The sequence below is a fragment of the Oncorhynchus nerka genome, linkage group LG2, assembly GCF_034236695.1.
Source record: "Oncorhynchus nerka isolate Pitt River linkage group LG2, Oner_Uvic_2.0, whole genome shotgun sequence".
NCBI lineage: Eukaryota > Metazoa > Chordata > Actinopteri > Salmoniformes > Salmonidae > Oncorhynchus > Oncorhynchus nerka.
The window spans coordinates 89,061,944-89,076,049 of NC_088397.1; the positions used below are offsets into that span (position 1 = coordinate 89,061,944).

At 44.1% G+C, this 14,106-nt stretch overlaps 1 protein-coding gene across 3 annotated transcripts in view; it reads right to left on the bottom strand.

Annotated features, from left to right (window-relative positions):
• LOC115122803 (integrin alpha-7) overlaps positions 1-3,872 on the bottom strand; it is a 146,903-nt gene extending 143,031 nt beyond the window's left edge. For all 3 annotated transcript variants that reach the window (XM_065004214.1, XM_065004211.1, XM_065004215.1), the window contains exon 1: positions 3,093-3,872. In XM_065004214.1, the coding sequence (XP_064860286.1) occupies positions 3,093-3,301 (209 nt within the window). In that variant the 5' untranslated portion in view covers positions 3,302-3,872. The remainder of the gene's footprint in view (positions 1-3,092) is intronic.
• Positions 3,873-14,106: the final 10,234 nt, after the last annotated feature.

Consider the following 14,106-nt stretch of genomic DNA (forward strand, 5'->3'; position numbering starts at 1 on the left):
GAGTGACAAAGCAACTATATCCAGTGTAAGACTGTTGAGTGTCAAGATACTCTGGACTGGAGCCTGGCTAAGAACACAATGCAATATACCCACTGAAACCCAAACCTGTCTGTAACACAAAAACTCAATGAGTCAATAGCATCTAATTACTAAGCTTCCAGCTTGAGGCTAATCATGTTTGGCAACTCTTCTGATGAAAGGTTCCATACAACAGACACTTCTTTCAACTCAAATACCAGTTCTGGTAGTAGTCAAAGTTCTGTACAGGATTGGTTCTCAACTGGTTTTTCCTCGGGACACAAATTGAACCAGGTTGTCTCAGTCCCGATCCAATATTTTGCATCACGAAAAAAATAATAGTCAAAGTAGAATCGGGAAAACTCTATTTGTAGCAATTATGTGACAAGAGAACAACATTTTTTCACGTCTTTCATTGTCAATAATAACGTTTATCCCATATGAAGAATGTTAATAAACTCAATGGTTTGAGACTAAAGAACAACCAAAGTAGTACTACTAAAAGCTCTATATTGAAAATACTGTGATAGAAAAAAATATTTTCAGAGATAATTATTATTATTTATTTTTTAAATGTCATCTGTAATCATGTCTACACACTTTCTACTTGTTTTAAAGTAATTTGAGTTCAGACTGGAGTATTTCTGCATACATTATTATTATTATTTTTACTCAGACACCCATGACTCACTCAAAACCTCCCTCGACCCAAATGTTGGTTGCGACCCACCAGTTGAGAATCGCTGCTGTAAAGGATCTTACGCCTTGGTAACATGGTAACATGTTGCTCCTACTTTCAAAGAAGGTTTACCTAAAAGTATGTTTCCGGGGCTTAATCAAATATCTCAAAATGATACTGTTCAGTGAGAGAAAACAAGAGCGAGGTGAGCACATGGGGATCTCGGGGTGAGCACATGGTGATCTCGGGGTGAGCACATGGTGATCTCAGGGTGAGCACATGGTGATCTCGGGGTGAGCACATCGTGATGGCACAGTTACTGGCATCAACAGGGTTGCTTCCTAATCTTAGCTACTGGCACCAGGTTTGCTAGCTCATAACATTCAAGGAAGATTCATAGCATATCAGCTCTCCATCAAATAATGGTTAAAATAAGGTCCAGGAAAGAGATGCTATTGGCCAATACGTGGCGGTGCCGGCCAGTGGGGACGACACTCGATGACCGAAGCCTGCCCGGATCCTGGCTTCCCGCCACTGTCTGTGAGTGCTGACGTTTGGCTGAAGTTATCCCTCTAACAGTCCTCATGGCGTGCTGGCCGACAGGTCGACTCCACTAAGAGTAAAATAAGCGTCCGGCTGCTAAACCCGGACCTGCTAAACAGGACCTATAGTAAATTAACACTGACTTCAACACGTACAAGAGTACCAAGCCTCTTGTTCAGAGTCAGCTCTACTGATAGAAGAGCAACACCTACAAATGGACTTCTGGTCTGTATATTTTAATGTGGACAGGTTCTAGTAAATGAACAGTGACTACAAACACCAGACTGTTTAGATCGACAGAGAGAACAGAAAACACTGGGGGGGGAAAAGGCCACTCAAACAGTTTGCAGGATATAATAAAAACAACCAGCAAGGAATTGGAATGATTGATCAGCTCTTGCAAATACATGGGAAGAATACTGAAGGTATAACATGAGTAACTATACTGAACACCAATTGCAAGTAATTAATGTAATGAATGACTCATTCTAAAGACTGCTTCATTCTATATCTGTGCTACTGCAGAACAGAGAAATAAGACTACTTCCTTCCTGTGACACTGTGAGACACGTAAACATTTAAGGCAGAGCTGACTCAGAGCTGACTCAGAGCTGACTCAGAGCTGACTCAGAGCTGACTCAGAGCTGACTCAGAGCTGGATGTGCTGCTGTCTTATAGTGTTCCAGGGACACCAATAACAACCTCCTGCCACACACACAATCCACTACTCCTCCTGCCACACACACAATCCACTACTCCTCCTGCCACACAAACATTCCACTACTCCTCCTGACACACACACAATCCACTACTCCTCCTGCCACACACACAATCCACTACTCCTCCTGCCACACACACAATCCACTACTCCTCCTGCCACACACACAATCCACTACTCCTCCCGCCACACACTACTGCAGCATGTCTGTCCACTGCTAAACTGCATTAGTAAAACCACTCTCTCTCGACTCCAGATCTACAAGCATGCAGGCACACACACACACACACACACCACCCCTACACTACCGCTGCATATCTGTCCTGAACTGCAATAGTAAAATGTGAGTAAAATCCATCCACCCTCTCTCTCTCTCCCTCTTTTCCTCTCTCCCTCTCCTCCGTATCTTTCTCTCCCTCTCTCTCGTCCTCTCCTCCCTCCCTCTTTCCCTCTCCTCCCTCTCTCCTTCCCTCTCCCCCCCCTCTCTCTCTGTCCCTCTTCCTCTCTCCCTTTCTCTCCCTTTCTCACTCCCTCTTTCAATCTCTCCCACTCTACCTCTTTCCATATCTCCCCCCCATCTCTCTCTCACTCCCTCTTTCCCTCTGTCCCTCTCCCTCTCCTCCTGATCTATCTGCTGATTCAGCTATACAGTCAGTCTCACCCTGCACCCCATCCAACTCACTGTAAATCACATGGCAGTGGGACCATTAAATTAGCTACAGGGTGCCCTCTCTGCATGCACACACACACACACACACACACACACACACACACACACACACACACACACACACACACACGCGCACACACACACACACGCGCACACACACACGCGCGCGCGCGCACACACACACACACACACATGCGCACACACACACACACACAACCATAATGAAACTACTGCTCCCAGTGCAGTGCTTCTAAATACATCATCATGGATTAAATGTTATCAATACCTGAACGACTGAATCGAAGGACTGCATGATACAATCAGTGCAATGTAGAAATGCTGACTAGAGTAACTGTTTCAACCCCACTCAATCAGTATGGTCCACTGTTAGTGCCCCCCCCGTACCCATAAAATCACACACAGATAGAGACACATGCTACGCAGCCAGCCAGCCACTGACTTACCAACTGTGTGGTTCTGGTGTGAGTTGCTGGTGAAGCGCTAAAGAGAATCCAAAAAAGCTGCCGGTCTCCCCCTCCTTGGTCAGAGTCATGCTAGTATCCAGGTTGAACCCTGCAACAGTCAGGAAATAGACGGAGAGGAGAGAATGGAGGAGGAGACACCGGCGCTGTGAAAGAGAGACCGAGAATCCATGTCTCAGATGTGGTGCCATAGTCCTGGAGAATGAGCAGGTCCCTCAGCAGAGCAGGTTCCTCAGCAGAGCAGGTCCCTCAGCAGAGCAGGTTCCTCAGCAGAGCAGGTCCCTCAGCAGAGCAGGTTCCTCAGCAGAGCAGGTCCCTCAGCAGAGCAGGTTCCTCAGCAGAGCGGGTTCCTCAGCAGAACAGGTCCCTCAGCAGAGCAGGTTCCTCAGCAGAACAGGTTCCTCAGCAGAGCAGGTTCCTCAGCAGAGCAGGTTCCTCAGCAGAGCGGGTCCCTCTCAGCAGAACAGAGCAGAGCAGCCCCTGTTCAGTTACAGATTAACAAAGAGTTTTAAATTCCCTGTGTTTTAATTTAATGCTGAGTGGTTGAAGAAAAAGGATAAGTGCTGCTTGACTCTCCTCTTCTGGCTCGGTTGATATTTCCCTTGTTTCCTTTTCTCACTCTCCTTCTGTTCTCTCCTCCTACGTCTTCTGCTGTCAGTCTGCAGGAGCAGCCTGAGAAAATGTGGCTACGTGAGCCAGCTTGTGTGTGAGAGAGTGTGTGTGAGAGAGAGAGTGTGTGTGGTGTGCAGTGTGTATACCTCCCCCTCCTCTGCTGTGTGACTGAGAGAGACAGAGGACAAGTGCCTTGAATAGCCCGCTCACTCCTCCCCCCTCTTCTACTCATTCAATCTCTCTTTCTGCCCTTTCTCTCTCTCTCTCTCTCTCTCTCTCTCTCTCTCTCTCTCTCTCTCTCTCTCTCTCTCTCTCTCTCTCTCTCAGCTGACATCAACACTCAAGGGACTGCTGCCAAAATACCAGGCAAGGTTGTCAAGATACTTGGACCCAATTGAATCAGAAAATAATGAAAAGAAAGCAGCCATTTCTTTTTTGTATCTGTTAAACTCACAGTGTCCAAAATGAATCCATCCCCTTCAGTAAATGGAACAGGTGCTTGGATATCTGAAAAGAAGACAAGAGGAACATGGTCAATAGTTCTGGCAGGAGAACACGGTTGATCAATAACATGGTGAACTTAAACTCTTCTTCTTTTCTTCTTCTCTGAACAAAAAAAAAAGAAAACATGAAATGTAGAATCCTTTAATCCTTTAATTAAACTTCCAGTAATCCAACATTTTTTAAAACAATGGAAAAATGACATTTCTAAAATATTGAAATTGAAGATAGCTGTTAGCTGCTAGAGTAACAGGGTGATCAATAATGCTCTAAAGATGATTTTTCTTTCAGAGAACCTGTAAGGAATCTGGGCTGGAGTCCAATAACTTGCAGTGATCTGGAATGAACCTCCCAGACAATGGAACACGGTAATGTGCACAGTGACCCAGGAAACCTAAGGACAAACCTGTGAGGGGATCAAACCGGAGAGTGACAGAAGTATATGTGCTGTGGCAGGAAAATGTGACCAGAGTTCGGAGTAACATAATTGAGAAAATTGAAGACATTGAGTAGAGTACATCAAAGCAAAAATATCTAATCTGAGTAGAGTAGAGTAAATTACTATAGGCTTCTTTTTTTCTTTAAATCTAAATTACTGTTGAACACCAGACTAATAAACTCCCTTGACATAAAACGTATTTGTCATATTTTAACAGACAACAACACTAGACTGTGACGCAATGTGACTTCCTATAGCCTGGCTAAAAGCTACCGTCTTAGATTACACTGTGCCCACCCATGCTCTGCCACACCAAAGTCCCATGTCTCGTCAGTCATGCCCTCACAGCATTGTCCACATTGTGGAAACTTTGTACCAGCCCGGTCACAGCTGTTCTGGACCAGCTGATTCCTGTCCTCCTGTCACTGTGTTTCTATACACACCCTATTGTCAACATGGGGCAGTACATTTGGTCAAATTTAGTGCACTATGTAGGGAATAGGGTGCAATTTGGGATGGAGCGTACATCTGTCTTGAGGTTACGTATACTCCCTCTGAGGCTAGTTAGTCACCTTCTTCTGATACCTTCTCACACCTTTGGCTTTACACAAACACCCATGTGAAATACTGGGTTTAAGAATTGTTCATATGTATCGTAAAGACTGTATTGGATATCGACAACAATCGGCTAAGTGAGAAAGCGTGCCCAAGTCAAAACGTGCCCATGTCAAAACAAACCCATGTCAAAAAAGGGGGAAATCTTCATAATTATTATTTTATAATTATTTTTAAATCAAGATCTATAATTTCCTCAGCTGAATATGAATTGCATTTATGTGTCATAGACTACAGTGGTAAATGTAATACTCACTGATGATTCACTGGGTGTTCTGGATCAGTCATAGATGTTTACCCTCACTCAGCTCTCAGCCCTGAGATCATCGTTCTCATGTGAACTGCTTGGCATCACAGAGGAACTCCCACATAGCAGAATAAAGCAAGCCAAGCATGGGGGTCCTAGCCTGCACAAAACGAGCAGCTGGCTGGCTATGGTAGCTACATGGCTTGGCTGCTGCTCTTGTTGCCCTCTTCTGCCCTGAGGTGGTGTAGGAGGGATGTAAACAGACCTGTATGAGAGCATATCAAGGCTATGTCTACAGATAAAGTAGGTCTCCCTGTTATGCAGGTAGAAGGTAAAAAGTTATTTCTTTATACACTTACACAGTTTAAACAGTAGCTATAGACTTACCGTGGCTGTATATCTCTTCAATCCATACAGTATATCACACCATGATCTTATGTGCACTTAGATCAAACATTTTATGTACAGTTGAAGTCGGAAGTTTAAATACACTTAGGTTGGAGTCATTAAAACTCATTTTTCAACCACTCCACAAATTTCTTGTTAACAAACTATAGTTTTGGCAAGTCGGTTAGGACATCTACTTTGTGCATGACACAAGTCATTTTTCCAACAATTGTTTACAGACAGATTATTTCACTTATAATTCACTGTATCACAATTCCAGTGGGTCAGAAGTTTACATACACTATGTTGACTGTGCCTTTAAACAGCTTGGAAAATTCCAGAAAATTATGTCATGGCTTTAGAAGCTTCTGATAGGTTAATTTACATAATTTGAGTCAATTGGAGGTGTACCTGTGGATGTATTTCAAGGCCTACCTTCAAACTCAGTGCCTCAGTGCCTCAAAAGAAATCAGCCAAGACCTCAGAAAAAAATTGTAGACCTCCACAAGTCTGGGTCATCCTTGGGAGCAATTTCCAAACGTCTGAAGGTACCACGTTCATCTGTACAAACAATAGTATACAAGAATAAACACCATGGGACCACGTAGCCGTCCAACCGCTCAGGAAGGAGAAGCGTTCTATCTCCTAGAGATAAACGTACTTTGGTGCGAAAAGTGCAAATCAATCCCAGAACAACAGCAAAGGACCTGGTGAAGATGCTGGAGGAAACAGGTACAAAAGTACCTATATTCACAGTAAAACTATTCCTATATCGACATAACCTGAAAGGCTGCTCACTAAGGAAGAAGCCATTGCTCCAAAACCGCCATAAACAAGCCAGACTACGGTCTGCACATGGGGACAAAGATCATATTTTTTGGAGAAATGTCCCCTGGTCTGATGAAACAAAAATAGAACTGTTTGGCCATAATGACCATCGTTATGTTCGGAGGAAAAAGGGAGAGGCTTGCAAGCCGAAGAACACCATCCCAACCGTGAAGCGTGGGGGTGGTAGCATCATGTTCTCGGGCTGCTTTGCTGCAGGAGGGACTGGTGCACTTCACAAAATAGATGGCATCATGAGGGAGGAACATTATGTGGATATATTGAAGCAGCATCTCAAGACAACAGTCAGGATGTTAAAGCTTGGTCGCAAATGGGTCTTCCAAATGGACAATGTATACAATGCATATTATTAATACCCAAGCATACTTTCAGTTGTGAAAAATGGCTTAAGGACAACAAAGTCAAGGTATTGGAGTGGCCATCAAAAAGCCCTGACCTCAAATTTGAGGGCAGAACTGAAAAAGCGTGTAGGAGCAAGGAGGTCTACAAACCTGACTCAGTTACATCATCTCTGTCAGGAGAAATGGGCCAAAATTCATCCGACTTATTGTGGGAAGCTTGTGGAAGGCTACCTGAAACGTTTGACCCAAGTTGAACAATTTAAAGGCAATGCTACCAAATACTAATTGAGTGTATGTAAACTTCTGACCCCCTGGGAATGTGATGAAAGAAATAAAAGCTTAAATAAATCATTCTCTCTACTATTATTCTGACATTTCACATTCTTAAAATAAAGTGGTGATGCTAACTGAGCTAAAAAAAGGGAATTTTAACTTGGATTAAAATGTCAGGAATTGTGAAAACTGAGTTTTAATGTATTTGGCTAAGGCTCCACACCCCTATCACTCCTACATATCATGGAAATAACTGTGCTGTAGTTCATGTAGGGAGTGTATTGTCTCTGAGGAAAAGAGGGTTCCAACCCAAAACAGAGGCCTCATCTACGATCACATTCCTGCACCCACATAGTGCTTCTCTGGACCACTGAGACAGTTGTAGCCATAATACCTCCATCTATTTATGTTGCCAAGTTATAGGCCTGAGATCCAAAATGCAGCAGTGACACACCTTAGGAATTATAAACGCAATTCACTATGAGTGATGAGAGGGTGTTTCAGACATAATTACGTACTATACTGTGGCTGTATTTATTTCTTTATTTTCGCAACGGGAGAGCTCAACCAATGACGTCATTGGTTGATTAAGCCTGTTGTCTGATGTAAAAATGAATGGAATCGTATTTCTGTAGCAATTATTGTGGCCTTTGTGTTTCACCGACATCCACAATCATTCACCTATCTGCCAGGGCATTGCAGGATATCTAAGTTTCCCTGGCGTTGAAGAGACTACAGCCCAACGGGAGCCCTAAATCCTTCTTCCCACTTTTCAAAATGGGGGCGGTGCTAGTTTTGTTACGCCCTGACTTTAGAGAGCCTTTTTATTTCTCTATTTGGTTAGGTCAGGGTGTGATTTGGGTGGGCATTCTAGTTTTTCTATTTCTTTGTTGGCCGGGTATGGTTCCCAATCAGAGGCAGCTGTCTCTGATTGGGGATCATACTTAGGCAGCCTTTTTTTCCTTCACCTTTAGTTGTGGAATCTTGTTTGTGTGTAGTTGCGTTCTGCACTGCACTGCACTGCACTGCACTGCACTGCACTGCACTGCACTGCACTGCACTGCACTGCACTGCATAGCGTCACGGTCGGTTGTAGTTCATCTAATAAAATGATGTACGCTTACCACGCTGCACCTTGGTCTAATTCTTCCATCAACGAACGTGACAAGTTTACAGGTTCACAGGAGCTATGTTACCGTGTGCTGTCTCTCCGAGACTGCTGAACAATTAGCCATGGCTGTTTCTAATGATTCCTCTTTTCAAGAAGAGCAGGATGACGAAACAGGACACTGGAGGTTAAATTACAAACAAGTAAGTTGTTTTGCTCTCGGTAGCTAGCTGGCAATATAAGCTCTCTTTTAACCGAGGCAGTCGTGTTCAGTACAGTACAATTTAGTGATTGATTCGGCCATAACGGGGCCAAGATAGCCAAGTTTAGCTAGCTAGCTATACCTATACCTAAAATGTACTCTAGTGTAAATTTATAGCTAACTAGCCTAGCTAGCCTCAGTGCCTCTCATTAGGAGCAAAACTGGTTAAATCTATTGATGACGATGGTGGAGAGTAAAGGAATGACTTTGGCTTTGTGACTCATAATCTTGAAGTAACTATACCTTTGTGTTGTCGCTAGCCAGCTAAAGTCTGTCCGAGGCTTGTCAAAGGTTTTTGGATACGTTTTATACTTCTGGAACTATAACCATTTTAAATGTTCATTAAAGCTCCATAGGCTTGAATGGTAAGTATTTTCATTTGCCATTGCTCTTACACCGTTTATGCAATATACACCTAACCAACATTGACAGACTGACTCAATGTAGATTGCTTGTCAAAAGACTGTTGATGCTGTTAGTACTTTTTTGAATGATAACAGTTTTAATTTTGCATTAAAGCTATACAGACTTCAACGGCAAAATGTGGATTCACCACTTCTCTTGATCTGTTTCAGCTACAAACATCAACCCAATGTTGACATGTGCCAACTGACTCAACTTAGATTGCTTCAACAATAGCTTTTTGCTACCATTCCTACTTCATAAACTAGACAGCTTGTTGTATCCCCATTCATTTCAATGACAGAATACAGGCTTCACATTCAAAAAAACAAAATCACTGCCACAAGACGTTTCTGAATGTTCAAAACTAAAATATATTGAGAGCTTAAACACACATTATATGGATTATTCTATGATGATATATAACTCACTCTAGCCTACAATACAAACCCACTATAATAACTCCACACCTACAGTATAAACCACCCCAAAATAAGTAACTTTAACAAACAAAGCCTATGGAAACCCTATTACTACCATTACTCTACTGCCATCACTACTACTACTAGAACTATTTCACAACCATAAATACTGTACTTCAAGACTAGCAAGCACACCATATTTCCTTCAATAAATGTCCTTTTCTAGTTATTATTTATCTGTTATTACAGAAAACATGAAGAAACCAATCTGGGAGTCCTGGCATCAAGACATTGGCCTAGTGTTTCCTTTCAGCTGTCCAATGTGTGTAAATAAACCACATGTAGTGTCAATGCCTTTTAAATAAAATATACAGTATTCCATTATCCCTGTTCTGGGCATATCGATTTACATAGCTCATACTGTATATAAAATCAGTAATGGACAAAAACTCCATCCTTTTAAAAGGTCCCGAACAGTCATTGTGTTTCCCATGTAGAATAGCCTTTTGAGTGACTAAATTATCTGACAGAATATATTGGGGATAGAAATGCTATAAAATCTCTGAAGGCTAACTACCAGGAAGTTTGAAAAGACAGGGGGGCAGGGAGCTTACATTCATGAGCTCGCCTTGACTGACAGCTCTTTGAAATGCCAAGCAACTTGGATGCAGTGTTACAGTAAAATAATCAAGAGCAAATCTGGTAATACATAAAGCGACTCAAACAAGATTAAAATTGCATCAGTAAATGTCATTTAAAAAAACATTTTATACATCTCCGTTTTGGAATGTCTCTTGTGATGCGGTTCACAGCAGCACTGACGGATGTGTTGACAACTGCATCAGAGTTTTGAACGACACTTTCCCTCCTTTTGTTCAATGCTGGCTGAAAATATAGCTAGTCATTAACTAGCTAACACCAGACACAGATGAAAGGGGGAAACATGTAAATATCTTTGCCATAGATGAATAGTGTAAACTTTGAGTCATATATGCTGACACCCTACAGTCAAAGTTTGGCACCAGTAGAGTAGCTATATAGCTAAATAAACCCTGCCCCTCTGCAAACATACCTTGTCCGATGTTGGTTACAAGACGGTACTTATTTAAATTAGGTAAGAGAATATCATGTTACCATTGGTGTATCCCCTTAATAATCCCGCCTCCTGAATCCAAGTGTTTGACATGGGGGAGGGGACCAGTAACTTTATGATTAAACTTTATCAATGTTGAAGCAACAATATCTTTCAATTTCATGAAAAACATGATTTTGTCTATTCGTGACTTTAAAAAAAGAATGGTAACCTTTCCAAAAGATGCTAAGAGATGGAAGGAATTGCAAGTCAGTGGGCTTGAGAACATTTAGAAAATATCTTGGCAGCTTGGGCTCAAAGCCCAGAATGTGTGAACAAAGCACAGTAGGGGTGGTAGAGGATGAACAATAGTTGATAGCTGGCCGAGGTGTACACAGACTAGAGACTATAGAGCTATCAGTCAGATCTGCAGGGACACCCTGTGTGTGTGTGCGAGTGCGTGCGTGTGTGTGTGTGTGTGTGTGCGTGCGAGTGTGTGTGCGTGCGACACCGTTACCCAACAACCCAACACAAGAACTCATTAGCAGTCTAGGCCACACTCGCTTCAAGGAGAAAGCTTATTTTAGATGGTAGCCAGTACTTAAAGCCAGGGTCATTTCTTCCTGTTCCCCTCTTTATCCCTGTTCCTCTCTTTATCCCCACCTCTCCACCACTACTGCTGCAGTCAGCAATATCACTGTATTGATTAATACTCATGGTTGAGACAGGAAATAGAAGGGGGAGGAGGTGGATCTTGTATATCAGAGATACTAGCAATCCCATGTGATCTAGAAGTCAGATCTGTTCAAATCCCTCTTGTTGGCAGAGAGAACATTTTGCGTTTTTTAAAGCACATTTCCTGTAATTCTACACATTTTGGCACACATTATGTGCGTTCTTATGCCGTTCTGCCAGCCAGTTGCATCAAGAATGAAGGTAAGACCCAAGTACAGACTGTGTGAACTAACCATGTTTATTGTAACAACACGGGGTAGGCAAGTGACCGGTCAAGGCAGGCAGGGGTCGGAGCAAAGGTACTGGATGGCAGGCAGGGGTCGGAGCAAAGGTACTGGATGGCAGGCAGGGGTCGGAGCAAAGGTACTGGATGGCAGGCAGGGGTAGGAGCAAAGGTACAGGATGGCAGGCAGGCGTAGGAGCAAAGGTACAGGATGGCAGGCAGGGGTCGGAGCAAAGGTACAGGATGGCAGGCAGGGGTAGGAGCAAAGGTACTGGATGGCAGGCAGGGGTCGGAGCAAAGGTACAGGATGGCAGGCAGGGGTCGGAGCAAAGGTACTGGATGGCAGGCAGGGGTCGGAGCAAAGGTACAGGATGGCAGGCAGGGGTAGGAGCAAAGGTACTGGATGGCAGGCAGGGGTCGGAGCAAAGGTACAGGATGGCAGGCAGGGGTAGGAGCAAAGGTACTGGATGGCAGGCAGGGGTCGGAGCAAAGGTACAGGATGGCAGGCAGGGGTAGGAGCAAAGGTACTGGATGGCAGGCAGGGGTCGGAGCAAAGGTACAGGATGGCAGGCAGGGGTAGGAGCAAAGGTACTGGATGGCAGGCAGGGGTCGGAGCAAAGGTACTGGATGGCAGGCAGGGGTCGGAGCAAAGGTACAGGATGGCAGGCAGGGGTCGGCGCAAAGGTACTGGATGGCAGGCAGGGGTCGGAGCAAAGGTACAGGATGGCAGGCAGGGGTCGGAGCAAAGGTACAGGATGACAGGCAGGCTCAGGGTCAAGCAGAGTGGTCAGGCAGGTGGGCTCAGAATCAGGAGGGCGAGAAAAGAGAAACTCGAAAAGGTAGGCGCTGAGACACAAAAAAAACACTGGTAGACTTGAACAAACAAGACAAACTGGCACACACAGACAGAAAACACAGGTATAAATACCCAGGGGATAAGTGGGGAAGATGAGTGACACCTGGAGGGGGGTGGAGACAAGCACAAGGACAGGTGAAACAGATCAGGGCGTGACAAGTTGAGTATGGGGGCTGTATGGGAATAGGATTACAGATAAGCACATTGTGGTATTATGACTGGGTGGTGTCCCAGTCATGGTGTCCCAGTCATGGTGTCCCTTGAATGAAACAAATGTGATTTCTTTACTTTTGGAAGGCTACAGTGGGTCTGGATGAACTTGGAGACAACAGTAGTTTTGTCCCTGTCATGTTTCTTTCCTTTCTCTCTGCAGATTTACAGAACAGGGAATACAATGCCTTTTCACGGTCATCACTAGTTTAGTTACCACAGCCACAAAGTCATAAACCCTAACTATTTCTACAATTTAACCTTAACCACACTGCTAACCTTATGCCTAACCCTAACCTCATGCCTAACCTTAAATTAAGACCAAAAAGCTCATTTAATTTTCAGAAATGTTTACCACATAGCCACTTTTGACTTGTGTCTGCGGTAACTAGTGGAAACCCTAATTGTATAGGTGGAGGTGCATTCTCCATCATACCTGCTACCAGTCAGAGCATACAAACAATTCATTCAAAAGGTTTTGGGCTAAATCATAGAGAATGATAGAGACCTCAAGCGGCCAAAAGGCTGCATTAGCATGGGCAGCGCCATTGAGGGCTTCCACACAGATGTTCCATTATATTGCCCAGACACTCCATTGGCCGCTCTAACAATGAAAATAAATGTTTTCAAAAAATGGAAGGCAGGGCCTCCCGAGTGTCTAAGGCACTGCATCGCAGTGCTTGAGGCGTCACTACAGACCCGGGGTCGATCCCGTGCTGTGCCACAGCCGGCTGTGACTGGGAGACCAATGAGACGGTGCACAATTGGCCCAGCGTCGTACGGGTTAGGGGAGGGCTTGGCTGGCCGGGATGTCCCTGTCCCATTGCGCTCTGGCGACTCCTAGGCCGGGCGCATGCATGCTAACCTCAGTTGTACGGTGCTTCCTCGGTCACATTGGTGCGGCTGGATTCCAGGTTAAGAGAGCAGTGCGGCTTGGCAGGGTCATGTTTCGGAGGACGCGTGGCTCTCGACCTTTGCGTCTCCCGAGTCTGTACGGGAGTTTCAGCTATGGGACAAGACTATAACTACCAATTGGGGAGAAAAAGTGGTAAAAAAATCAATAAATAAATTGAAGGCAGTTGGGAGAAGGAAAGATCAGGTGGGGCCATTCTGCCAATGAGATACAAGTTGTGAACAACCACAACAGGCTAGGGACATCCCTAACCTGTTTAATAGGCAGGGTAGGGACGGGATGTCCCAAGGATGCTGGAGAGCACTAACAGGCACAACTCTGATATAAAGTCTTTTTTTCTCCTTATATCAGTAGGTCTACACTCGTAGGCCTACACAAAACTTATATTCAATCAAGTAAACCTCACGTGCTTCTACACCTGCATTGCTTGCTGTTTGGGGTTTTAGGCTGGGTTTCTGTACAGCACTTTGAGATTTCAGCTGATGTACGAAGGGCTATATAAATACATTTGATTTGATTTGACGTAGAAAAT